Source organism: Melospiza melodia, chromosome 2, assembly GCF_035770615.1.
Source record: "Melospiza melodia melodia isolate bMelMel2 chromosome 2, bMelMel2.pri, whole genome shotgun sequence".
Taxonomy (NCBI): domain Eukaryota; kingdom Metazoa; phylum Chordata; class Aves; order Passeriformes; family Passerellidae; genus Melospiza; species Melospiza melodia.
This window is the reverse complement of record NC_086195.1, coordinates 65,964,110-65,992,062: the sequence shown is the minus strand read 5'-3', so window position 1 is coordinate 65,992,062 and position 27,953 is coordinate 65,964,110. Positions and strand designations below refer to the sequence as shown.

The 27,953-nt window shown below is 42.4% G+C and overlaps 2 protein-coding genes across 7 annotated transcripts in view; both read left to right on the top strand.

The window, feature by feature from the left end:
- GUCY2F (guanylate cyclase 2F, retinal) overlaps positions 1 to 2,844 on the top strand; it is a 113,520-nt gene extending 110,676 nt beyond the window's left edge. For all 6 annotated transcript variants that reach the window (XM_063148678.1, XM_063148679.1, XM_063148680.1 and 3 more), the window contains one exon: positions 22 to 2,844. In XM_063148678.1, the coding sequence (XP_063004748.1) occupies positions 22 to 142 (121 nt within the window). In that variant the 3' untranslated portion in view covers positions 143 to 2,844. The remainder of the gene's footprint in view (positions 1 to 21) is intronic.
- Positions 2,845 to 15,652: 12,808 nt separating this feature from the next.
- LOC134414308 (transforming growth factor beta activator LRRC32-like) lies at positions 15,653 to 27,716 on the top strand. Its single transcript, XM_063148673.1, has 3 exons — positions 15,653 to 16,138; positions 19,496 to 19,586; positions 24,126 to 27,716. The coding sequence occupies exons 2-3, from the start codon at positions 19,500 to 19,502 to the stop codon at positions 26,064 to 26,066; spliced, it is 2,028 nt and encodes a 675-aa protein (XP_063004743.1). The 5' UTR covers positions 15,653 to 16,138; positions 19,496 to 19,499; the 3' UTR covers positions 26,067 to 27,716.
- The last annotated feature ends 237 nt before the right edge of the window (positions 27,717 to 27,953 follow it).

Sequence of the window (27,953 nt, the reverse complement as noted above, 5' to 3'; positions counted from 1 at the left end):
CTTTTCTTTTCTGTTTCACAGCTGGCCAGATGTACTGACCAGGAAATTGAAATCTGTCCTGAGGGACACAAAGAGGACACTAAGAAAGCAAAGAGCTGGGAAGCATGAAGGAGAAATAAGTTTTGAAGAGGATGAAATCTGAGAAGAACACGACAAAAGAACAAGTAAGATCAGGAGGGACACCTTGAAGCCAGTCCAACAGAGCTCACAGTCTCCATTTAGTTCCCAGCTGGCCCAAAGCAATTTAATTAATGAAGCTCTTAGATCTTGCAGAGGGTGAACCTGAGCAGGCAGATGAATCCTGACCATCATCTCTTGTGAAACTGGGCACCATCTCAGAGCTGTATATGTGTGTAGGGAGGAAAGTGAGGCTGATAATCATTGTAGCTCCACTCTTCATGAGCAACTGTCACAAGGAAGAACTCCAAGAATATTTTAGCTGGGTCTGCATGGCAGCACTAAAAAGTCCAGCTGCCCCTGGGCCTGGATTCAAACAAATCAATTCAAACAAATAATGCCAAGTACTAAAATGGTTCAACTGTTTTATGTTAAGTAGTTGTTTTCCTGTTGTTATTGTGGGAAGGTCTGGTTTCATGAAAATGAGTGCAATTGAGAAAAAAATGTTTTGGACAACAACAAAGAATATTTTTACTCCCCCACAGAAATTTTGAATCAAAATGTTCTGTTCCTGTATGTCAGCTTAAGCTGAAATATTTGCTTTCAAATTGACATTTCAGCTGCAAATGCCAATTTAATACTATTTTCAAAATGAAATAACAGTTTTGAATTGAAACAGTTTGGTATGAATCAATATTTATTTCAAATGCCAAAATGAGATTCTGCTCAAAATGTCAAAATATGTCATATTCGCAAATCCCGATCTAAATTTCAAGAACTTTTTTTTGCTATATACACACATATATACAGGATATCTAAAACATGTTATGCTTTTCATCCCAAAGCTGGTTAAAAATTGAAATGCCATGATATTGCAAAACTGAGATGCAGTTCCATTAGCAGAGTAATACTAAAAAAATATGAACGTTTTTTCCTGCAAAAGTGGGGCTGAGGGAATGAAGAAAATATCATTAAAGCAGTGCAAAGCCTAAAACCCATCGCTCTTTTCCCCTCCAGTCTGCAAGTGGTCTCTAAGGCACTTGTCTATAAAGTAAACCTCCCTATGGGTAAAAAGTTTTCTGTAAAGGATCAACATTTGGCCCGTAGGCACTTCCACCAGAGTACACTTCCTCAAAGTCAAATAATTTTGGTGCCAGACCCTTCTTCTTCCAAGTTTTTTACTGCTGCTCAACATCTGCCTCCTAACAACCTTCTGAGAATTGTTCTCTCTTCTGCAAGGCTGAAGAGGGTATGATAATGTAATCAATATTGCCACCAGAAAGTGTTAACTGAGAACACTGAGATCTTTCTCAAACTCAAATTGAACTCTTCTCATCAGACCAATCAAAAAAGATTTTTACCATTCAGATTCTAAATAAGAATCAACAAACACTTGTCCAACTTTCATTAGATATTGAAAATATCATTAGGAAACAAAGTGGGTCTGAATTCACAGAGTTAAGGAACACAGTATTTTCACAACTAATTCACTGTATCAAGTACAAAACATGCACTGTCCAAGTAAGATCCGTTTGAAGTATAAACATCTAAAAAGCAAAAACTGAAGGGAAATTCATTCATGCTCTTTAATAATGAGCTTTTACTCTTAGGCACCTGGTTTTGTAAAAGAAGCTTTTGCTTTTGTAGTGATGAGTTAATATTCCATGTGGGAGAAGTTAGCCCTTGAAGGACGTCTGTCAAAAAACTCATACAGCACTCAAGCTGTCAAACAGGGATTAGGAAAGCCTTCACTTTCTGCCCTGTGCTCACCTTCTGTTTGACAATTCATACAGAAAAAAGTCGTATGGAAGAGGCATGGGGCAGGTAGACACAATACACCTCCAAGTGCATTTCCAGAGAATGTTAGCTGGATTGGTCTGCGCAAACATGGGTTTAAAATCAAACAAGTTCCGCATAATTAATGTCTTTTCCATTATTTTCCCATATGAAGAAAACCATCTATCATTTCTGCCCTGTTGCATAGCAGAGTGGGTCATATCAATCTGAATTTTCCATGAAAATGATTGAAAGATTTCAACCCACACCTCTGCACACAGTTTTGAATTCTTTCATTAGCTTGTAGTCTTCTAAAAGAAACAACATTCTTTGAATTCCTTGTAAAAATTAAGATAGTAAATCTGTGGGAAAGGGTAGTAGAGAAGCAAAGTTCTAGTAACTGGTGACTTTAGCAATCCCAGGATAATTCATTATTCTCTTTGAAGTCAGTGGTAATTTTTCCTCTTAATTTCAACAGGAAGAGGCCAAGGACTCATCCTTGAGTGTGATTACCTCTACTGTTATAAATATAAAACCATATTTCTGTTTTCCTGGTGTTGTTCTGTTTAGACTGATTTAGGTTCATTTATGAGATTTCTTCCCATACTGTATCTTTTTTTATTATTATTATTATTACTTTGCTCCCAAAACTAGTATTAGAATGTTGTAATGAGGAAGATGTGGGCTGGAAGCAGTAAATGGAAATTTTTATTACTCCACATCAGACTTCTCATGTGATTGTGGACAAGGCACTTGGTGGATTCTTAGGTAGGGAAGCATATATTGTAGTAACCATTATCAACAGGAACTTACTACATGATTGCTAGAAGCTGTACCACTAATGTTATAGAGTGAATTTTAATGTAATCATGCAAACCCACTGAGAGCTGGAGATGTATTTACATGCAACAAACAGTATCTGAATATAGTTTGTATTTCATACAGTATTTTAAGTAGTCAATTTATGGCATATGACAATAAAGATCCTTGAAGACCTATCCCTCCACCTGAAAATCTCATCCTAGTTTGCATATTTACCTTCAGCTGACTTAGCTTACTTTTCATCTCCCTGTGAGGATAAGGCACCTATGGAGACCCCCTTTCACATATTCACTGGATTATACAGTAACTAAAAGCAGGTCTCAAGAAGGTGTGAGATTCACAAAATCCAAGGAAGATATGGAGCAGCCACAGCATGGATGAATGCCCAAACAGCTACAATGGCCCAGGTCTGGGAAAATTTCCCATGACAGGGCATGTTAATGTGAGGAGCGGTCAATACCACTCCCCACAGCTTATTTCTCTCACATTAAAAAATGTGAAGATGCTCCTCTGGGGTTTGAAAATTCAGCCATGTGAATGCAGGAGTAGAGCTGAGGGTAAGTAATCCCGGGATAATTCTATGATTCCATCCTCACACCAGCAACGAATCTGTCAAATAGATGCATGAGAGACAACACATCATCTGGCTCCTTTAAATCCACACAATGGACGTGGTCTGGCAAGGTCCTGTGCACAGGCAGACTCTCACCCACCTTCAGCTACCCACCCACACACAGTGGTCATCGGGGGATGCAACCCTGGGCTAAGGGTTACTGCTGCTCTAGCCTTTCACACATCCTTTCATTCCCCTGCAGCCAGGCCTGAAAGGCCCTGTGTGGCACTCATCACCAGCCTCATCTGTGTTACAAATAATGGCTTGAGTCATAGAATCATTTAGGTTGGAAAAGACCTCTAAGGTCATCAAACCCACCCATTAACCCAACACTGCCAAATCCACCACAGAACCACATCCCCAGGAGCCACATCTACATGTCTTTTAAACACCTGCAGGGATGGGGACTCCACCACTTCCCTGTTCCAATGCTTCACAATCCTTTCAATGAAGCAATTATTTCCTAATGCACTATCTGAACCTCTCCTAGTGCAACTTGAGGCCGTTTCCTCTTGTCCTACTGCTTTTTATCTGGGAGAAAAGGCTGACCCCCAGACAGATACAACCTCCTTTGAAGTAGTTGTAGAGAGTGATCAGAATAAAAGAATACATGGGAGAAAGCAGAGAAGCTACAGCTCATCATGCACAAATAGAAGCTGTGTGAAATGGTGGGGCTAGAGAAAGCTCTTAGGGGTAAAACGCAGCCTGATGAAGAGCTATAGGATTGCTAGGTCAGCTGTAGGATACGGGAAGGTTGGGTTAGCACATGGAGTTGCTAACAGACCTCCCAAAATGAAGAGAGCCATCGCACTAAGGATTACTTCCAGACCCTGGGTGATTGCAATCCTCTCCTCCAGCCTCCTGCAGCTGCAGTGTGAGCAGCAGCACAACATGCTCCTAGGCCTGCAACTACTGAGACAGGTGAGCAAGGGGAGCTTTTCTGTATTTATCCCACATCAGGGTACTCCTCCAGCCTTTCTAAAATGACCAGATGAGCGAGTTCTCTGAAGCAATTGAAACAGTTCTGTGCATGTTCTGTGCATTGCAAGAAGCACACAATGCTTTTCTTTGATGCTCGTTACTTTACAGCTGTTGGTATTAAATTTCATTCCCCAACTTCTTCCTCATTTACTAGAATTTCTCACAATCCTTCCCAAGATGACTTCCCAATATTTGCAGATGTCAGCATCCTGTGGTTCTCCTTCCTTCCCTGAGCATCTCTAAATTCTGCTGAACAGCACAGGACCCGGTGGAGGGACTGCGAGGACCACCCACAAAAGTTGTCACACGATGCATCCTGATAATGCAATTCTCTGCTTTGGTTCTTGACTCCACACCTGCGACATTTCCCCTTCACTTTGTCCTTACTTGGTGCAAGGTGTCATTCTTTCCTGCACAGGACCTGTTTAGTCAAGAAAATTTTGTCAGATTCTCTTTTATTGACTGCTTTTACTGACACATTACAATTCCTTTATTCAAAGGAATTAACCCTCCTTTTGCCATTTTCTGTTCTCAACTTGGGGCTGTCCAGAAGCCAGACTTGATAGCACAGACCTCAGCCACACTTAAAAAAACAAGAGATGATGAAAGTAAATACACTAATTTTCACAAATCTAGGTGTCTAAAACATGTTCATTAACATATACAGAGAAGCTCAGGAAAAACTGATCCAGAGCCAACGACCAATGCTGGAATATGTGATATCCACATAGACCCAGTGTCCAGATAAAAACTGCAAAACCATGCATGTAATCCCAGCTGGTCTTAGTTGGTCTTGAATAGAAAGCATTTCTTAAGTGCTGGAGACTTTTTTTTTCTATTGTTGTTTAAATTTGTCAAATTGAAAACATTCTGCAGTTTTCAAGTGGAAAATGACCTGGTTTTCAGAGTTTGTTTGCCAGACACCTCAGCTACCCATCTGCTGGGCTATTGCAGTCCCTGGTTCCAGAACAACCCTGGAGGCAGATGTCTCAGCTCCAATCTCTACATACAATCTCCTCCTTTATTTTCTCCTTTTCATTCAAAAGCTGAAACTGAAATAGCATTTCAAAATATTGAAATCCTGCAGGAAACCAACTGACCTTTCTCCACACTAGTCAGAAACACGAGGGCAGGAAGAGTAGGCAGCAAAAAGACTCTGCAAGGCTAAATGTCCAGCCTCAAGGTCCTTTCTCACCAGAAGAAATGCACTGTCCAAACATCACACAATAATATCTGATGGCAGATGTGCTGCAATTAACTGCATGCTTTAATGCATTTTGTGGCTCAGGGCTGTTTGCAATAAAAAAGCATGACAGGAGCATAGCATTCCTTTCCACTCTTTGTTTTGAGCTGTCTGTGATATCTTGGCACTGTGTCCTGAGAACACTGTGTGGAAATAAAGGCTTTGTTTAACCCACTTGTGTGGGCTCCCTGAGGAGGTGACTGCCTGCCCAGCCAAATCTGTAATTCTCAGCTCCCCAAACACCATCAGCAAACAGAAAGCACTGGAGGGAACAACTGCAGGTTGTTATCTAAATAAGGTGCCAAAGTTTATTCATGGATTCAAAGTTTATTCAAAGTTTATTCATTTATTCATGTCATCAAGGTTTCTCTGCCTGACTGCTCCTGTCAGGACTGCAACACAGTCAGAACAAAAGGCAAATATAACCTGATACTCCTGATGGGTCCAAGACTTTGGTCCACTCAGCAGGGTGACCCAGGGAGCTCCATTCCTCAAGCTATGGAGGAATCAACCTGAGAACCTTCTCCTCTCCATCCCTGTACTTTTGTCCTTGTGTTTCATACTGGGATGGGTACAGGCTGTCCAGCCCTGGTATGTGGACTGGAGAGGAACTAGCCAGCAAAAGGTGGGCAGGTGGAAAGGAATTGAGTGAAGAATCTCCTCAGACAGGGAGTCCTCCAACTCTGGTGGGACAATAGTTTTCATATCCTACAAGATCTCCACCAGATCATTCCCCATATCTGGGAAAATGGGAGGCCTATGCATTGAGAAGAACCAGCTTTGCATTGTCCATCTAGATTTCAGTTAAACGTTTGGCACTATTTCACAGAGCATTCCCCTGGAGAAACTCTCTGCTCGTGGCTTGGACAGGTACACTCTTCTCTGTGTGGAAAACTGGCTCAGTGACTGAGCCCAGAGTGTGGTGGTGACTGGAGTTAAATCCAGTTGGTCACAGGTGGTGCTTCCCAAGGTATTGCAGCCAGTCCTGCTTAATATCTGTATCAAAGTTCAGGACAAGGGGATGGAGGGCACCCTCAGTAAATTCACAGATGTCACCAAGTTGGGTGGGAGTGTGGATCTGCTGCAGGGCAGGAGGGATCTGGACAGGCTGGATCAATGAGCTGAGGCCAATTGTTTGAGGTTCAACTAGGCCAAGTGCCAGGTTCTGAATTTTCATTGCAGCAACCCCAGGCAGTGCTAAAGGATGGGGGAAGAGTGGCTGGAAAGCTGCTTAGCAAAAAGGGATCTGGAGGGGCTGTGGCCACATCCCTGGGGAGCCTGTGACAATGGACATCATACCCATGTTGCCTAAAATGCTACAGGGACCTAGAAAAAGAGTGTGTCCGTCTCTGTGCATAGCTTCAAAACAAATTCCATTCCATATGTGTAATCAGGATAATAATCTGTAGAAGGGCTTGCAGATCTCAATGGCTCCGAGGACTGAAGGCTGTTCTCCCTTCCCCTGAGGGGAAATCTGTGGTTTCACTTGTAGGAACTGAGTGCTGAATTAAGGTGTTGATGGGAAGTTCTTCTATTTCACTTCCCTCTGGACATAGACAAAGCCCATCAATGTGAACATTGCCTTTGCTGCCCATCCCACTGTCTCTTTGGCCATCCAAAGAGACAATGCTGGAACACAAGTGTTCAGCCAATACCTCTTATATTTGTGTGAGTCCTGAAAGATAGAGTGCTGAATGCATTTATCCTCACTATCTCATGCCCAGGTGCTGGAGTTTTCCAGGAGTTGTGAAGGGCTGCATGGCAAATCCTTCTGCTCTTTGCAGCTAAAAGGGGAAATGAGTGGAAATGTGATGTTGAATCCTTGCTAAACAAACTTCACCAAGGGTGAAGGAGTAGTGAGATTAGCTCAGCTGGTTAGTGCATGGTGCTAAAAATGCCAGGGCTGTGAATTTAATCCCTGAGTCATACTCAAGGACTTTGTGGATCCTTTCCAACTCTGAATCTTATGTGACTCTGTGAGTATATGTCTTCCAAGTTTTCGCCAGTCTCTCTGTGGCCTCCTGCTATGTCAGATTGTCATTGTGCAGGGAAAGGAACATCCATGCTGCAGCAGCTATCTTTTTTGCTGTCCCTTATTTGCTATAAGAAGTGGTCCTGGAAAAACCTTTTGCTCTTGATTTTTGTACAGCTCACCCAGTTTCTGCAGAGTTTATTTATAGAGAGGAAAAGACCTTCCTGGTATCTCAAGCTGGAGCAAATATTTCACTGTAACTCCTATTTTTGTCGTTCTGAAATATTTTAACCAAACTAAATCTTAACACAATCACAAGAAAATATTCAGCATTAAAAAGACCAACCATAGTCAATGAGTACAGTTGAATACTGCTCACATCTGTAACATTCAAATTCAAGGTTCAACTCAGATGGAAGCATTTTATGCTGTACATGTCAATGCATTTATGCCTACATGTATATATACAGATACATATGTGTATATATATAAATGTATTAAAAGCATATAAATATATTTGTATGCTTTCAACTAAGCAGCATCCATTCACCACCAGAGGGCAGGCACAGAATATGAAAATTAATTGTCTTGTGCTTCCTTGCACATGTCAATGAACAAATTGCTCTGTGGGCAGAAGGATATCACCAACGTTTTCATTGAAAATCTCCAATGACTTTCTTACCATGGAATCATAGAATAGTTTGGGCTGGAAGGGATCATTCAAGATCATCAAATCCACTCCTTCTGCAATGAGCAGGGATACATTCAACTGCATCTGGTGGCTCAGAGCCCTGTCCAGCCTGGCCTTGAATGTTTCCTGGGATGGGGCATCTGTCACCTCTCAGTGACCATGCTTCACCACCCTCACTGTAAAAAGCCTCTTCCCACTATCTAAACCAACCACTTTTAGTTTAAAACCATTACCCCTTTTTCTACCCCAACAGGTCCTGGTAAATTTTTTTGTCCTGAATCTCAACCCTTTCAACTACCTCGTATTTCACAGTCTGATGGCTAGTTTTTGTTTTCTCTGTTTGCCTGAGATCTAAATCTAGCAAAGTTGATATGAACCAGTGTGTCCACTCTCACTCAGAGTCCTGAGTCCTAGGAGCTTTTGGAAAGGTGCAATGAGCAAAGAAGAGCTTCTCTTTTCACTCATGCTATGGAGAGGATAATTTACATAAGTTTTGAAGCCAGAAAGCTTAGCCTTAAATGCATGTACCTTTAACCAGGAGATGCTTATGATATGGCATAGGCAGACCTTTGATATTATGGGTCATGAGATCCATAAGGATCATTGTCTAAAATCCAGTGTCTTTGACCTGAGGAGAAAAAGGGGCAGACGATCTTATCCAGAAGCATCATCTCAGTTTCATGACAAAGATCTTTACAATTGCGTACAAGCAGATGAAAATTTCTGGTGGTACAGAGGCCCCTCAGAGCAGGAATCCTGCCCAGGGCTTTGCTCCATGGGCTGGTGATGTCAGACCCTCAAAACAACAACAGAATGGCAGAATCACTTATGATGTCTGTAGCACATCCTATAATACCATCCACAAGCAGCTGCACTCGAGGAAACCTGGAAAGTATTTCAAGGGATTGCTATGTCCAGCCTGGGCTGGGAAGTTGTGACTTACACCAGCAGGATATATACTCACAACCATCAGAATAAACCAATTTTCTGTTTCCTGATGACAAGAGGTATTCATTTCCCTTAATTCAGAATCTATGTCTGCAGCAGTCACGCACCAGTCCCTTCATCTTCACAAGAGAAAGTCAGAGCTTGTGGAGGTGACTCATCTGCTGGACAATTAGATGAATCATGAGCAAAACAGGCTTTCATTTCCCTCCTTGAGCTTTGGAGGATCTCAGATCAGTGGATCATTTGATAGGTCCCAACCTTGCAGCTGTTCATCTTTTTCACCTGTGACATCATCCTGGAGTTACAAATTTTTATAAGAAGAAGGAGACCGGGATTTCGCTCAGCTCTTCAATGCCATCACTGCTTCGACCTGGGCTTGGCAGGGGGCAGGTGATACATGTTTGAGCATAATCGTGCTTCTGTGTTGCCCATATTTCACCATCCACTGCACTAAATTTTCTGGAAATGTAGCCCACGCACTGGATCAAAAGTTTTATCTGAGGTGCAGCCCTGTTCTGAAATCTGGAAGGAGATGCTCAGAAGCAAATTATGCTAACAGTGTTTTGAAAGATCACAAATAGATAAGCAGGATTTTTTTGCTTCAGATTGTTGACTTAGGTCTGCTTTCTGTCTCCACTGAAATGACTTCAATATCCCCCATGTGTCTTCTTCCTCCATAATTTTGTTCAAAGGGGTTGTTAAATGGTCCAGGTACCTTTCTCCTCCAGCAGTAGGTTCCACCTAAAACACTTTGCACAGGAACTCTCATGATGTATGGCTGTAGCTCAGCAAGAACCCTGAAGGAATTAAGTAAGGGTTTCAATAAATTCAATATAAAAAAGAAAAAAAAAAAAAAAGAAAAAAAAGAGAAAGTCCAAAATACATTATTGAGGGTGGGAGATAGATTATTCAGGAAAAGCCAACACACTGAGCAGTAAGCAAAGACATTTTGGAAATAACCCAGAATCCCACTGTGGGCTATAAAAAACCCCATGATTTCAGTAAGTCATGACGCAGTGATGGATCAGAGGGCTGTGGGAAGGATCAAAGGGTGTAAGGAACATGGCAAAAATAGAGCATTTCTAACTCATTTCTTCTCTCTCTATGATTCCAACCTTCTTTTTTCTGGCATTTGCCTAAAAAAACAGCCTAGAACGGGCAAAGCACAGTGTAGATCATACTCTCCACTAACTGTTGTGAAATACTTCTCTGCAAGAGCTAAAAATTACCTGTATCATGATCAGCTCCAAGGCTTTAGAGATATAATGCCAATAATGCATTCACTATAGCTTCATTGCAGCAAAACACCACCTATCCAAAGAAAACACAGTAAAGAGGCAGAAAGAAGGGACTGCAAAAAGGGAAAACTCATTATTTAAATGGTGGTTGATAAATAATAGTCATTTTTGTAAGGTCTGATTCAATAGTAGGGAGTGAAAATGCTGGAAAGACCAACTTTCTTCATTCCACCAAACAAAAGAAAACAAGAGGAAGGAGGAAGAATGGATGCTATTACACACTTTAAATTAAGCAGGAGAGTTAGAGAGAACCACGATCTTTAGCCCCATTAGCACAGAAGACAGAGCAAACTGTTCTTCAGCTTGTTCCACACCACTTGATTCATTGATCCTTCTGCTGTTGCAGTGGTAGAGCAGAGAAATGCAGGAAATATTTGCAAGAGAAACCACATCAATCTCCTTTGGTTTGCGTTTCAAGATAAATCAGATTTGTCACATGCAGCACAGTCTCCTGAACCTGTTGATAAAGCTTTGGGATGTTTCAAGCACGGGCCAGAAGATGTGGAGAAGTTAGCAGAGGGTGAGAAACACCCAGGGACAGTTCAAAAATCAGGGGAGGACGCAGGCTCCCTTCAACCATTGGAGCAGGGCAGGTGCAAGGCAGAAAGTCTCTGCCATTATTTGCGTCTTCTTGAGAAGCTCACATATTGACTTTGCTTGCAAGCCATAGCTCAAAGTCTCACTGAAGGATGGTGCATATCTGAGGACCACAGCGTTTGGAAAACAAATCCAGAGTAGCCTGGAGATTTTTTGGCCCCCCATAATACAAACACAAATTCTATTTGCACCATTTCAAACCACCTCCCCACACCCCCCTGCCCCCTCCCCAGTTATGACACTCTCTGCAGCTCCTGTCATATCAGTTTACTTGTTTGGAAGTTTTTCCCACATGGTTTCCCTCTCTTTTTTCTCTTACTGCCTCACTGCCATGAGCCCCAGCAGCCCCCCTCATCAGACATTGTTTTCTTCCAAGTTATTTGTGTTGTCTTCTCTCAGAAGATGCTGCAGAAGACCCTAAGACCAAAGTCACCCCATCTATATCTGTGGTGAAACCTGTGGTGATGCTGGGAGTCTCCACCATATCTGCCACTCCAAGTGATGTTCAACATCACCCAAGAGTTCCATGAATGTCTTTCTGCACCGTTATGTGTGTTTTGCTTTCTTTCTCAATTTTCTGGCACTGTCTGTCTAGGCTTCCAGCAGTGTTTGAGGGCCCTGGCACTCAAGAGGAATCAGATGGGCCAGGACTTTGTCCATCCTTCAAATCACTGCATCACAACATGGTTGCAGCTAACTTCTTCACAGCTGGCCACATCTGGTTTGGTAAGTGTGGAGCATCCCATGGGAACTGGACATGCATTTTTACACTGCCATCTGGACCTGAGGAAGGTTAGGGTTGGTACCAAAGGGGACTGACAAAATCTAGTCTGGGAAAATGCCAAGAGCAACATCTTCTTTAAGTTCAGGTAAAATTACAGCTCCTGAGATCTGCAGGCACTGTGTGATGAGGGCTGAGATGGGACAGGAACCACAGCTGACCTGGTGACCAGGACAACTTCACTGTTTGGTTCACCACCTGTACTGGCACCGGTGTGTGAAGCATCATCCCAGCAACAAGCTTCCCTCAACAACAGCAGCAGAAACAGAAAAAGAGGCGTTAGAGCAAAGCTCTTGGAACCCTTGTTCCTCCTGTATTTTTTTAAAAGAAGAGGCTATAATCAGGCCCAGAGGAAATGGAGCATAAATATCAAACTTTGTTCAGGCTGGGAAAATAGAATTTATAATTAAAGATGGACATCTTGTTGACAAGATATGATTTATTTTAACTGTGAGCTGAGCACATGGTCAACTTCTAATCTTTTGCAAGTTATTAAAACCAGCCAGTTCTCTTCCCGGCTGTTTTGTTGTGGTTTTTGGGGTTTTATTTAGTATAATTTCTAAAAAAGCAACTGGGCTAGTGTCAGCTCAAGATAAAGATGCTTATACTGGCTGAGATGTCTTGGAGGATCTCAGTAGCTGGGAATTTTTCTTTCTGTTCATACATTCCTACTTGTCTCCATGGCAGCCCCACCAACCCAGCCTGTTACCCTCTCCCATGGAAGAGTGGGAATTCTGTGACAGTCAGAAAGGAAGGAGAGGGCCCAGGGCTGACTTTGTGTGACCAGAACTGACCTGTGGCTTTTTTTTCCCAAGTGGGATTTGCTGGTTGCCACATCCTGCTGCCTCAGTATGGAGGCGTGTAGGATTTGTGCACGGCAGACACCAGCAGGCATTCTCGCAGGACTGGTGCTTGTAAGCAGTTTTCGTGGCAAGATCCTACAAGTTCTGAGGGTGTGGTGTCCCTCCTCGTACCCTCAGGTTTTTTCAGGGGGTTTGCTTGGGTTCATTGATGCTGTCAGATAAGCCAGTTTCCCTGTGTCAATACCACTGAGGGTTAGCTTGCCCAAGGGCACCCTTTCCCACAAAACTAGCTTGTTCCCTTCAATCTGGGTGTAGTTCTGGGGTTTCCTTCAGGGCCTGCATCAGGTTTGGTTGCTTCTGCTCCACACAGTCCTGCTACACTACTCCACAGCAGATCTAGGCACTGTCCCCACAATATTCAAGGTATTCTCAAAGAAAGCCAGCAGTGAAACAATTTCAGGGCTGTAGGGGAACCATCCGGAGTCAGGTATCTGAGTGCTAGACACTGGGAAATAGTCAACTTGCTCTAGAGAAGGGACAGGTCTCTATGGATGCCGCCAGGGATCACTACCTGGGAGAGATACCTTTACTGGGGGAGATAAAACTGGAGAAGCATCAGCACTCAGGTGTCACTGGGTATCAACCATGGTTGACCCAAGTTTCTGCAGCCCACTCACCAGAGATAGACAACAGCAACAGCAGCATCTGTGTGAATAATTTCTTCTGCTTCCACCTAAGTCTGAAACTCATTGTCAGCAGACTTCCTATCCTTTCTGTGACAGGACATTTTCCTTTAGCTAGCCATGCACCCTCTGGATAATGCAACTGGCCCCACATCTCTGAGCAGCACAGATGCAGCCATTCTCCAGGCTTGGCTGCTGTGACATCGAGTGGGTCATCAGGCTGCTCTGGTGCGATTACGGGAGGGGTGACAATATCTCTGTGGTGATATCCCTCTGCCAGTGCCAGCAAAATAAGACAGCATGAGGGGAGGTGCAGCTTGGGTGAGAAATGGACATCAAGCCATCAGTGTTGAGCTGACGCCAAACCAAATAGCACCACCATAGTGATAAGGCATGGTGCCACAAGATACAGCTATAGTGGACTTCTACTTGAGGCCCAGCACAGAATCATTGGGGCTTTCAGACCACATGCTCACTCACTGACACTGTGCTGTATTTTTTTGGACCACCTCTGCTCCATATAAGTGCTATTCTGAAGTCCTCAATAAGGTTTTGGAGCTGCTGCACACAAGAAAACTCCTCCAGATATGCTTCTGTTGCCAAAATAATTCAATGAGAAATAGTTCTCCTACTAATTGTTAAACCAGTTGGCCATTAAAAAATATGGAAGATAAAGAGAAGCGCAGAGGACACACACATTTTAAAACAATTACAGAGGTATGTATCCACACGCTTGTGGGAGCCTGGGAATACATAATACTGCAAAGGAATGAATTCACGGACTGGTCTGTGGGGAGCATTTTTTTTCCCTGTGACTTCAAACTTCTCTCAGAGCTCACAGAGTTTTAGTCAGCTGGCATGCAAGAGAGGTACGACTTCCCTAAGTAAACTCTTCCTTCACTTGCCCTGGAAAAGCTGCTGGGAGAGTCTGTGAGACAGAAGGCTGCAAGCAGAGGTGAATCCTGCTCCTCCTCCTCCTCCAGCCACAGAGCAGGTATGTGGAGATGCATGCAAACCTGGGAGCGTGCTGGAAAGTTGAGCTTTTGACTGCAGGAGAGATGGGGCTCTGGTGACTTAGAGCTGCAGCCTTTTGAAAGTAACATGGACAAGGAAGGTACTGTATAAATAAAATATACATGTAAGCTATACATGTTCATTATCATACATGATATAATTAAGAACATGTATCACTATTGTTTACTTCTTTCTCATAATAGACACATTACTTTTAAATTGATTCTCCTTGTTACATTCTTATTGGAGTAACACGTGCAAAATGTACCCATTGCAACATTTAACAAACCACATCATTCACATCTCTAGACATTTTCATCTTGAATCTCCCAGTACGGTGCAGATCTGAAGTGACCTTGTCAGGAGCTGGTGTGCCAAAGAGAATGAACACTAACGTGTGGCAGAGGAGCCAGTATATGTTTAGCAGAATCCACAAAGCTGTTTGGCATGTGCTGTTAAAGGACATGGGTTTTATCTGATTTAATAAATAGATCCAGAAATTGATGCTGTCCAGTAGAAGGGAGTCACAACCCCCCTATTTTTTTTGGTTCACCCAAATTCTTTGTCCATAATGGCAGATGTCAGTGCAAAGAGGGGAAAACACACAATGCTGAAGGCAAAACTCTCCTCCAGGCAGGAAGTGACTCAGTTCAGATACTCTTCACGCATCCAGGGAAGAAGATTTGCAGTGATCCCTGGGAGGCTTGCTTTGGTCACTGGTGCTTGTGGGAGCTCTCTGCAGGGTGGCCCAGGCAGGGTTGTGCCTTGGCTGGTGAGCCCAGCCCTCAGTTTGGTCCTGAGACACCCACTGTGGGGCTGGCCAAACTCCCTCAGAGGTTTGTGCTGCTGTAAAAGCATCATGCAGACTTTGCGACCCTGCCCTGGTGCAAAGGGCACACCTAAACAGAAAAAGAGAACACAGGCAATGTGCAGGTATCCCACAGGTTTACACAAGAGCATTGCTTCTGAAATAAAAGAGAGCTTAACATCCAAGAAAAAGAAAGAAAAATCCATCCCACTGCCCTTTCTGGAAGGCATTTACATTATTTCCCAATCAAGCATTAAATTGAATTTATCCTTTTCCCCAAGGGTGCGTTTGGCCATCCCACTGCTGTGCCACAGAGACACAACTGAGCTGTTGGGAAACCAAACATATGTGTTGTCCTTACTGTGAAGCTTCCCTCCCATATACCCTTTTCCTGTGCATCCCATTCTGCATGGATGTGGAATTTTGGGTTTGCAACTAGCTCAGTGCCTCTGATTCACTCCATCCCCTGGGAATGTGCAAGCTGACAGCTGTGGGACAGGCACGGATGACTTCAGAGACAAGCACGTGTCTGCAAAGCCTGCAGAGGGGATCTTTTTTGTGGAATTTACTGAGTGTTTCATGTGTCAATACGAGAGGAGCGTAATTACCAGCTGAGAAACTGCAGGAAATAAGCCAAGACTGAATGGACGAAATGGAAAATAAAGAGAAGCGCAGAGGACACACACATTTTAAAACAATTACGGAGCTATGTATTCACACGCTTGTGGGAGCCTGGGAATACATAAGGGATCGTGACTGCAAAGGAATGAATTCACGGACTGGTCTATGGGGAGTATTTTTTTTCCCTGTGACTTCAAACTTCTCTCAGAGCTCACAGAGTTTTAGTCAGCTGGCATGCAAGAGAGGTACGACTTCCCTAAGTAAACTCTTCCTCCACTTGCCCTGGAAAAGCTGCTGGGAGAGTCTGTGAGACAGAAGGCTGCAAGCAGAGGTGAATCCTGCTCCTCCTCCTCCTCCAGCCACAGAGCAGGTATGTGGAGATGCATGCAAACCTGGGAGCGTGCTGGAAAGTTGAGCTTTTGACTGCAGGAGAGATGGGGCTCTGGTGACTTAGAGCTGCAGCCTTTTGAAAGTAACATGGACAAGGAAGGTACTGTATAAATAAAATATACTGTGTTTATGGATAGGCTGAGGAACTGGCTAAACACACTGTGTAGATGGCTCTCTCCACACAGCTGTATATTTAACCCATCAGGGACTTACACCGCAGAGAGTCAGCTTCCTTATGTTAAGGAGGCACCGATTAGTTTACAACAATGCAGTTGTCATAAGCCAGGTTTGTTATCATTCTCTGTGCTTACAGTAGTGAAAGATGGGGACATGTCTGGGTATCTTTTCTTTCTTTACAGGACTTTAGTCTGTTTGTGGAATTGCTGCATTATAGTGCTCTGAAGCAGGAGTGCTGCAGAGATCAGCCCTGTACACTGATTAAATGCCACTCACCCAGCTCCCCACACGGAATCTTAGCACAGCCTTGGGCAAATCTCACAGCCCCGGGTAAAATGGGCAAAAGGCTGTTTGGCTCCTCTGCTCTCCTTACTAGCAGCACTGTCATTGAGCTCTCCCTGTTGGAGCAGGAGGTGTGAGATAGCAGCATCACTGTGCTACTCTTTAAGATCCTGACAGCCTGAATGTCACCTTGGGTGAACAATGACTTACTGAGAGGGTTTTGCTGCATCTGGATTGTTACCACAGGAATTAATACTTGGACAGTATTTGGAACTGATGAAGTTTTAGAAAATCTTTATTTATATAAAAGTGACATACACATTTACAAAACCAAACACTGGTGTATTTTGATAAAAGTATTTTTGATGAAAATGCAGATATGTTTCCTTAAATAGAATCAAAAGTTAGGTTTTCCACAACAGAAGACATTTGTTTGTGTTTTTATTTTTACTAAGATCATTTCAACTTGAAAATCAATTTATTACTCTAAAATGCTGAAATCCTTTAATTTTCAGTAAAAAAAAATTCAAAACAAGCAATCTCTTTTTAAAGCAGATATTTCTACTTCAGCGATTGTGTCAGTACTTTATCTTTTACTAATATAATGATGGATGGATTCAAGGGGGTGGTATCAGTATCATGCAATCAGAGCTACCAGAAGTAACTACCTTCACCTCATTTTTCCTCCTGTTGGATCACATAAATTGAATAGGTCTTTTCCCAGATACTGATTCCACTGTCAATGAAAACAAATTGCTGAATTAAAAGCTTGTTTTTTCTCTCTTTTTGCTGCACTAAAATAATATGAGAAATTACTCTGTTTTAGCTCCTGAACTTGAGTTTTCCCGGGAACTGTGTTTCCAGGGAGATAGTTTGTTTTCAGGGTCAGATAGTTTAATCTGCAAATTACTTTCTGCTGATAAAACTGTTTTCATTTTCCCATCTCCTACTGTCCCTTCACCCAGCCCCTCGCTCAGCCAGTCTCCAGCCTGGTGAATTTCATGCAATTGTTGTTTTATTTTTTTTCTTTCCTGTAGGGAGTAGTAGAAAAAAACCCAGGTGAATAAAATAGTGAATCTGGCTAAACCTCATGTATCCAATTAACTGAAAATGTTAATTTCTGGTAGGGAAGTTCTTTTGGCTAAACACCTGACACAGGCGCAAGTAGAGGGAGGACAGAGTGAGAAATGAGGAATGCAACAGCTTCAAAAGACAGGAGAAAAGCCATGCTGGGGTTAGAGGAGATGTAGGAGTCCTTATTTTGGTATGCAGACTTGACTTGGCTGTGATTTTAATGAGGCAAAGTCCTGAGCAGCAGAATCAGTGCGTGCCCTTCCCTCCTGGTTTGGCATTTGTTTCTGCCCAGGCTCTTCTTCACAGTTCACCTGGCACAACTGTTTGGTCACTTGGTAAAACAGCTTGAGGAACTGAGCTGGCTTTTTAAAAAGCTCAAACAACAAAATCTCTGCTATTTTTATCCCTGCAAATCCAAACTTCCCAAAGTGCTCTGAACATGCACTGTAGAAAATGCAAAGCTGCAGTCATCCTGGTCACTTCTTGCTCTTCATTACAGGCATGACATTAGTAGTCCATCACTAAATTAAATCAAAATCTCCTATTTTTAAAAATTTATCTTTTTTATCATGGAAGCCTTAAAAGTTTGAGGTTTGTCTTGCAAAAGTGTCTGTGCATTGCAAGTGTTTTTGCACACTGCTGACAGGGCAAACTCTAAACACAGAGCATCTGAAAGGAATTTAAACCTCTGGACACCACAGCATCTCCAGCTTCAGCATAAGTTCCTGCTCACCCCAAGGGGGTTGCAGATAGAGAGCTTGAGTCCAGAAAGCATGCCAAAATCAGCACTGCAGCCAGCTCTGGACAAGAGAAGCTCAAAACAAGGTGCTTGAGGAAAGGTGGTCAAAACAAGTCTGACACTGGCCCAGTCAAGGGGAACCTGCCTGGGGTTGTGATCTCACTGTTGGACTGTTCTCTTGAGAGCTTAACATGGATTTTTATATCCATTGCACCTAAGCATGCCCTCCCTCGTTGTCTTTGCATGGCATTTTCATGGCTGGACCAGCAACCAGGTCTGCAGGAAGGTGTCCCTAACCACGGCAGAGGGGTTGGAGCCAGAGGATCTTTAAGGGCCCTTCCAGCACACAGCATTCTGTCATTCTATGGTTCTGTAATTTATGCCTCTCATTTTAGGGTGCATTGCAAAGCAAATGAGATGTAAGAGCCCAGATCTTTGGCATATTATTTCAACCATGGGAAAATTGCATTGCAACTGTTCAGGCTTGTGGCTCTGGGAGAAAGCAATGGGAAAACCTGTGTAAAGGTGGGTTTTCCAGCAGCAGTACTTAGCAGAAGGAAGAGAGGAAACCAGCAATTAGACAGGTCCTTCTGCCCTAGAGGGCAGCACAAAGTAATAAATACAAACCTGAACTCACAAACCATCTGAAATCATCTTCTGCATGACAGAAGAATGTCTGTCAGGATGGTGTCCTATTGTGGCTAATATCTTCAGCTTAATTGGTTGGATCTAAACAGAAACCATTTCCATTTGAGAGCTCTTTCTATGTGACACCAGACACACTGCCCAGCATGAGAATCTGGACTTCATTGGGTGGCCTGGATATTAGCTCGGCAGCATCTGGAACCACACAAACCCATTAAAAGCCTTGCATCTTCCTTTGGCCACCAGGCTCAAAGGAATGCAGAGCTACACAGGTAGGTCACAAGTGTAGTAGGCTCAGAGTGGGTTAATTTATTGTACTGCTTGTGTCCATCTCCTTATTAGATGATCATCTGCCAGCTTTCACATGTATTGACCTCTGTGTTCCATTTGAAATCTAACCATAATTACTTTTGCCTTCAGAACCATGAAACTGAACATCATCTTCTTGCTGGCAGTGGTGAACACAGGAACCTTTAACTATCATCCCACAGAGGGGACACCCTGTGAAATGGTAAGGAGGGATTCCTCCTCAGGCCCTTTGGGATCTGCAGTGAGGCTGGGACACCCCCATTGCAGGCACTGTGCAAACAGCCATAGTCTCTGAAAAGGGAAAATCTCCAGCACCAGACTTTCTGTGGTGGCAGAGGTGGGATTTCCAGGGTTAGGGGATGGGTAGCAGGCACTTCTCAGGCTATGTCCTTTTTGTAGTGACAGCACATGAGAGGGGTGGAGGACGGGTGAGGTGGGAAGAAGCGTCATTTATGTTTGGGTTTTTTCTAAAGGGGAGCTGGTTAAAAGAAATTTGACCTGATTTCCCTAAGACCATAGAGGGGTTCTGGGACTGAGACAGAGAAAAGACTTAGACCTAAAATCAACTCCTTTCTATCAGGCCTAAGTTCTTTGTGCTTTAAATAAAGAATTTTCTGTGAAATACCTCTATACCAGCCCTTTTGTAATAGCAGGGAGAGTGACCTCCTCTGCCCTGACACAGCATTGCTGCCAGGGAAGTTGCACCTGACTTCTGCTGGAGGAAAAAGAAGTGACAAAGCCTCTTGCTGCAGTACAAAATTTTCTCCTTGGACTTTTGCAAGCACCTGGTACAATATTAAAAATGTTATTCAGACCTGAACTTTCTACCTTTCCTATCAAAGTATTTCTGACTGTAATAGGCTTTTAAAAATACCTTTTTCCCCTGAATATTGAAGCTGCTTAGCACAAAACTTCAAGAATTTCCAAAATATGTAAAAAAACCCCTATTTACTAGTTATACACAACTCCCTTATGGGACTCATTGCATTCCTGCCCACCTGCTGTGTTGCTGCGCTTCCTGAATTCCAAAGAAATTAAAACCTAGTTTATATAGAACAATCTTGGGAATCTGCTTGACTGAGTAGCTCAGTTCATTGGCTGGAGAGGGAAGTGTGATGAAGCTTGGGTCCCATGTATCACAGAAAAGTGAAGGCTGGGCAAGACACACAATAACCCAAGCAGATTTGTCCCATTCCAGTTTTTGGAAGGGTCACAGACCCGGCTGACTGCTGTGAAGTAAACATGTGCTTGTTTCCAGCACTCCACCATAAACTGGTTTCTTCAAGCCAACAATCCAAGGCTCTAAGCAGTTAACTTAGATAAATTTAGCTCTGACAGAAAGCTGCAGTCAAAGGCTGGGATGTTCATATCAAATAAATGAACAGCTCAGCATTGCAGATGTCAATGCTGATGATCTTCCTCTGCTGGATGTTTGCTCCAACAAAAGATGCATGTAAATCCAAACACCATTTAAAGAAAGAAGGAGCTACTGGATTAGCTGCTGGGTTCGCTGAAATCCTGAATTACTATTTTTCATTACAGCCTCACCCTTTCACAAGGCACTTTCCCTGTGGTAACACCTTTAGAACAGCAAGAGCTCAGAATTTAATATTTCATACCAAGTCTCCTGGAAAAGGCATGAGTCAGAAACTTGTGCCTGTCTCTGACTCACCACTAGTACTCCTGTCATTGAACAAGAACCCTAGAAGAGGCTTTAGGAAGTCAGCAATCCCTACCAGACCCTTGACACAGGTGTGAGCTGCACTGATTACACAAGTTGTGGCATATCTACTTGTTTGCAAAATGAGGCAGAGCTTAATGGCAGGAGCTTCTTCCTAACTTATGCAGCCTTCCAAGGTCAGGCAAGGCTTCAAGGAGGTAATGTTCTACCTCCCAAAGTAAGATGTTTCTGCTAATTCATGTTTGCTGGCAAAGGATAAGCTTTGAAATAATTTACAGAAGGGAAAGGATTTTAGGAAATTCTGTTTTACCTTGGATTGAGTGGTGCAAGAACATGTGCACGACCAGCTATCACAGGTCAGCTGATGCGGGATACCTGGACAAACTGCTGAGGTTTGATCTGAGACTCCACCTGGGCAAGTCTTCTGGGAATGGCCATGGACACCACACAAGTGCAGGTCAGTGCCAAGTTCCTGCAGCTCAAACTCTTTGGTTCAGATGTTCATGAGTTGACAAAGGAGAACACAAGTGGAGGCTTGGATCCAGCTGCTTTTTTTGTAAGGCCCTTACGAACATGGATGACAGCTTCCTCCTAGCGCTGAGCAGTGAAGAACTGAAACAGGAATCCAAATGATGCTTAGCTTTTGAGATCATTGTTTTGCCCAGCACAAAAGGGGGACCAGAAGGGGCCAAAAGCTCCTCACCCTGCAGTACTTCTTGTCAATGGACTTGAAATAAACTGATGGAAACACTGGCAAAAAAGATGAAGTCAGAACCCATTGAGCTAAGAGGTGGGAGGAGGGAAGATACACCAAAGAGATGCTCCATCCCACTGAGATGTGCTTTATCTTTTCTTCCTACTCCTGATGAGGATTAAATTCATGCAGTTTGAGCCTCAGGGGAGTAAAGGAGGTGCAGAAGATAAGAAATATGGTGAGGATCAAAATAGCGAAAAGAATGATAGTTTTAAAAGAAATACGAGAGGGGAGGTATTATAGGAGCAAAGGGCAGGCAGTGGGAAGTGTAGATTTTATCTGTCCCTTTTACCCCTGGGACAGTTCCATGGATGCAGATAAAAGGCCAAATCCTGCACGATACATGGTGATCTGGGACTGACCTCTCAAGCATTGACTTCAGTGAACACCGGCTGGCTGGCATTGATGGGAGTTGAATCAGAACTTTGCCAAGATACTTTATCCCAGAAGGAGTGAAGGGGGCTCTACACTTGTTCAGATTTGGCTCAAAATGTCTGGAGAAACCTGGCATCTGCCTTAGGCTGCAAAGGGCCTGCTGCTTTTTCACTCTGGATTTTTTTATCCTTCTGGCTTCTGCTTCTTCCACAAACCAAATAAAAAAAGCTTTGCTCTCATGCCTTGGAGCTAAGCCCAAATCCAGGCATATTTTAGTTCAAAATGAGCAATTCTACAATGGCTTTGCAGGAAAGAAATAATGTCAAGTAAAGGCCAGAAAATTTCCTTTTTTTCTCCCTAATATGTTTAGCTGGGGGAGATTTAAGTGAATTGGAGAGGGGTATGAAGGGTTTCAGGTTTTTGTAGTCAATTTACTTGGGATCTTTGGGAAATATGTATTATAGGAAGCGCTGTGGAGCACTCTGACTACATCTAGAGTTCAGATGAGCACTTGTACTTCTCTGACACATTTTTGTGTTGCCTCCAAAATTTAGATTATGCAAAAGAGATTCACAAAAGACTGACTAGTGCCACACTTCTCCAAAAGCAGACATACCACTACATTCACCTCAAAGTTCACATGAAACAGATAGGTTTTAATTGTTTTCACTTTTAATCTTTTTTTAATATCTGAAAAGCATTGTGTGATGTAATCTGGATTCTGCCTCTCCACAAAAATTAAGATTCAACACATTTTTTCTTTATTTCTTTCCTTTCTGTTCTTTCTATAAATATTATATGGCCCAGACATCCAAACACATTCATGACAAGAGTTTTTCTCCAGTAAATTAAATGCCACCTAAGCCTTTCACTTCCTCACACTTCTGTATGTTCTCATTATTAACAAAATATAGCTTGATATTTATGCAAGGATGCTCATCTTGATGTTCCCAATCTTCCTTATGAACACACACTCCAAATTTGGCCTGGACACAAACTCAATCCTAGCTGCTATTAAACAGACTTGCTTCTGGAAGATGGAGTCGATTTTGACGTTTTTTTTTTTCCCTCTATCGGCTGCTGAGAATTGGCCTGAAAAAGTATGACCCTCACTGCACCTCACAGCTTTTTTCTCTCTCAAGTGCTGGCTTTACAGAATTTGTCTTTTCCATGTTGTGTCACGTGAGTGTTGTCAGAACGCTTTCAAAAGGCGCTCTCCCCATGCAAGAAGAAGGGAACTGTTACCTTGGCAAAAGGATAAACATGGATAGTGAAAGCAGGAAGAGTTTGGAGACTTGCATCAGAAATATTCCAGTCATTGAATAACCCATTTTGGTAAAGGTGCATTACTAAACAAAGCCATGGATAAAGGAAAACATGGTTTAATATCTGAGTGTGTGACTATGAAGGAGAGACAGGTTTTGGGATGTAAGATACTTATATGCTTTTCCACCTCCTTGCTTTGGGACCCACACTCTCAACAGCATGAAGCTTTTTCAAGTACAGCTTACTCTTGCAAGTTGAGTTCAAAAAATCTAATACAGAGATGAAAGTGAAAAAAGTAAACATCAGAAGAAAAAATGAAGAAATGGTGCTTGATTGCAATGGAAAAGGGGCAAAATTCCTTCACTTGGAACTTTTAAAAGTCCAGGAGAAAGGTACAAAAAGGAGAGCATTCAGTAGGTTTCAAACACAGATAAAACTCTACTATTGTAAGTCAGTGATGTCTCAAAAATGAAAAGAGCATTGTTAGCTGCAGAAAGGTGTTAGGATTGTTGCTCTTGCTGTCTGACTGCTGAGATAAAGTGGTGGGATCAGTGTTTCAGGAGGAGGTTCTGCCTGGATCTTGAATGTTATTTTACGTATTTATATAATGCAAAAATGTTTTTAATTTGTCACATGACAACCCCTTTTCTTTCCTTTTCTGGCAGGCAAATTCACAGGCATTTTGCCACAACAAAGACCTCCACCAAATCCCTCACGAGCTCCATCTGAATGTAAACAAAATAGATCTGTCTGGAAACCTGATTCAAAGCATCCCTGAAATACCATTATCATTCTACACTTCCCTCCAGTATCTGGATTTAAGCTTCAACCAGATAAGCTTCATCACGTCTGGAGTGTTTGCACACATGACGAGTTTACTAGAAATAAATTTAGCCAATAATCATTTACATAAGCTTGCTCAGAATGGGACAGAGGGGATTGGACTTTTGCCCAAGGTGGAAATAATGGACTTGTCCCACAACAATCTCTACAGTGGGATGGCCGAATATTTCATTAATCAAGCTCCAGCACTGCAGTATCTTTCCTTGGCAGATAACAGTATTGTAAGGATATCACACAAGATGTTTCAGGGATCTCCCAGTCTTGTGGAGATAGATCTTCAGAGAAATATCATCATGGAAATAGAAGAAGGTGCTTTCGAGACTGTAGCAAACCTTTCCAAACTCAATCTCTCCACAAATTCAATTACTTGCATCTCTGATTTCAACCTCAGGCAGTTGGAGGTTCTTGACCTTAGCAGGAATAGCATTGAGACCTTCAGCATCACAAAGTCAAATGATGAATATAATTTAAGATGTCTGGACCTAAGTGAAAACAAATTGCTTCACTTTCCAGTCTTCCCTCAGGTAAATAAACTGGTAACTCTGAATTTATCAAATAATTTAATCAAGCTCACTGCTGAATCCCCTTATAATAAAATGGACTACATGGATAATGAATGGCTAGATGCTTCTTTTCATCTTCTTGATCAGAAGCGAAGTAAAAATACAAGTTCTCTTTATTTATCCCAACTTGTATACTTAGACTTAAGTTATAATAAAATCAAATCCATTCCAGATGGGTTCTTTGAGTCAATGTTGTCCCTTCACACCCTTAATCTCAGCAGAAACTGTCTTCAGGCATTTACAGTAGGTTATGATAGTGCATTGCTCTCCCTAACCGTCCTTGACTTGAGCTACAATGCTTTGCAGAACCTTCTCCTCGATGCTGGTGCTTTGCCAAATTTGAGGGAGTTTCATGTTCAAAACAACAACCTTCAGACCCTGCAATTTGACATCTTTTCCAGTCTTCCTAGCCTCAGACTTCTTAACCTACAGAGCAATAACATCAGCCTTTGCCACACGTACTCGGGATTAGCTAAGCAAAGACTTGCTGCAGAGGACAGTGGTTGTGTGTCGTTTGTCAATTCTCCTGCTCTCCAGTACCTGTACCTAGCTGACAACATGCTGAGCATCCTACCAGCACGCACCTTCCACAAGACTCCACTGCTTGTCTTGGATCTCTCCATGAACCCTGGACTGAAAATAGAACTTAAAGCACTAGCAGGACTGGAAAAGTCTCTGGAATACTTGCATTTGCATGGCAATAGTCTGATAGATTTAAATATTGACTTGCCTTGTTTTAGTCACCTTAAACATTTAAACCTCTCTGAAAATCAGCTGAACTGGCTGCCTAAGTGGAGTAGTGACACTCCACTGGAAGTTCTAGACCTACGGAACAACAGGTTCAGTACATTAGAGGACAGCAACATTTTAGCATTAGAAAATTCACTTAAAAACTTGTATCTCTCTGGGAACCCACTCAACTGCTGTGGAAACATCTGGCTTTCATCAATGATCCAGAACAAAAATGTCCAGATCCCCAACGTGGAGCACTTAACGTGCCAGTACATTCGGAGCTTTGGGTATTGGGAAGAAATGCACGTCGAGGACATTAGACCAGAAGACTGTGAAAAAGAAGATCTGAAGAAAATCAACATCCTCATTATATTAACATCTGTACTAGTTTTATCTGTCATCATCATTGGTGTGGGTTCATTTTTTTGCTTCCGAAGGCAAAACTTTAGCCACCAGTTTAAAGCATAGGAACACAAAACACCCTGAAAACTGAAGAAATCAGGTGCTACCCTGACACTGTGGAAATGAAGGATATAATTTTCATCTTTGAGTTTTAACTGTGGATTTTACGATGGTTTTGAAGTGTCCCTGAACTGCACCACTGTACTGGTCTGGGTTGCAGGAAGGAGGATTTACTCTGTTATGCATTTGCTTCATTCACATGCAGATCTGCTTAAAAGATTACACAGTGTTAGAAGAGGCCTCTGTAAAGTTCTGCTGTTGCTTTGAGGGATGTGTAATTTAAAACAGCTCAAAAGAAAAAGGCCTGTAAGGTCTTGAGACCTGAGACTTTTCACTAAGCTCAGATGATGCCATCAGCCAATTAGGAAATCCCTTCTCAAAGTTATATGCCTCCACAAGATGTTTCAGTTTGGTCTGAGCTTTGCTTTTACCTAGCTGGTTAGCTCCTAACCCTTCTTAAACTGAAATCATACAATGATGAGCCAGAGGGGTCAAAACACCATCTTCACTCAGTGAAGTTGGTTGCAAATTCCCCTCAAGTTCCAAAACAACGAGAATTTAGCTAAAACCAAACCAAACCCAAATGGAAATCATAAATAGTGTCCATTGTGCTCCTGCCTACCATTTAGACAGCTCACAATGGAAACCAAAGACCGTGTGGTAGGAACCTCTTTGGATGTCTCACTTTTTATGTTAGGATATTGCTCCAGTCACTGGGGCAAGACATGAGAGGTAGATGAGGTCAATTAGTTCTGGCACTTACTATCCACAAGGGATGTAAAAGAAATCTCAAGCATGAAGCAACTGCTGATATGTTACCCAGATCTGCTCAGAAGGCCACAGGTTCACAGTTTAACTAAAAGAGAAGGAATTTGTCTCTCATGTGCAATACATATTTAACTGGGTATAATGTGAAGAAATTAATTTCTGGGGTGAATACTTTGCAAAAGAAAAATCTTGGAGAATGAATTTCAACCAGCTAGAATTGGACTGAAATGCTTACCTTTTTATGGAAAACTGTGGGAAATTCACAACATACAGTTGCATTTCAATATAGAATAATAATATATCTATTTTTAAAGGTCATGGAAGGTTAGACTGCAAAAACATACCATTGTGAAATGATACACAGGGAACCTAGTCCTGTGCCATTATTCAGATCAGATGTTCACTGTGTCACCCTAAAAGGTCTAGAGGATGGGCTGTAAGAAAAGTTATGTAGATCCTCATTCTGTGATGGGTTTAACACAGCTTACATGCTACATTGCTAAAAGTCAACACAGACTTTATTTTGTTCTGTACCCTGACAGAAAATTCACCCTTTTGAAGTGAAGAAAAGCTCACCAACAGTTGGAGCTTGACCTGCTAATGGGGTGCAATGGCTTCAAAAGTAACTACATCAGGTCTTCTGTTAATGCCACGAACTGTACATTAAGGCATATAACAGAAATAGAGGTCAAAGCAAAACCTGTCCAGGTAAATAACTCAGAGTCAAATTGCTGCTTCACTTCTGTTTCTTCAAGCTAGTGAATATAAAAATTAACACACTACAAAAAGGTGTATAATTCTATTTTTAAAGCAGCTATGTAAGAAACTGGCTGGTGGATTTCACTGTGGAATTTTGTATAATAAAAACATATTTGAATTTTGTAAAAAGCACAGGGTTGTGAATATATTAAATCATCAGTTTGAAATGCTCCACAGATGAAAAGAAAAGCCTTCCTATTTTTTCCTATGGTGTTCAGATTCCACCTTTGACCTTTACGTTCTAGTCCTGAAGAAGGGACAGCTGTTCCATATCTTAGAGCACAGCCAATGGAGACCAAGAAGACCTACTAAAGATGTAGGCGAAAATTCAGAATAGGTTTTTGAGAGAACTTGTGGATAACCCAT

Coding starts and splice junctions, on each gene's coding strand:
- LOC134414308 (XM_063148673.1), top strand. CDS start 19,500: ATGAAACTGAACATCATCTTCTTGCTGGCAGTGGTGAACACAGGAACC. Junction 19,587..24,125: donor AGGGGACACCCTGTGAAATG/GTAAGGAGGGAT, acceptor CTTTTCTGGCAG/GCAAATTCACAGGCATTTTG.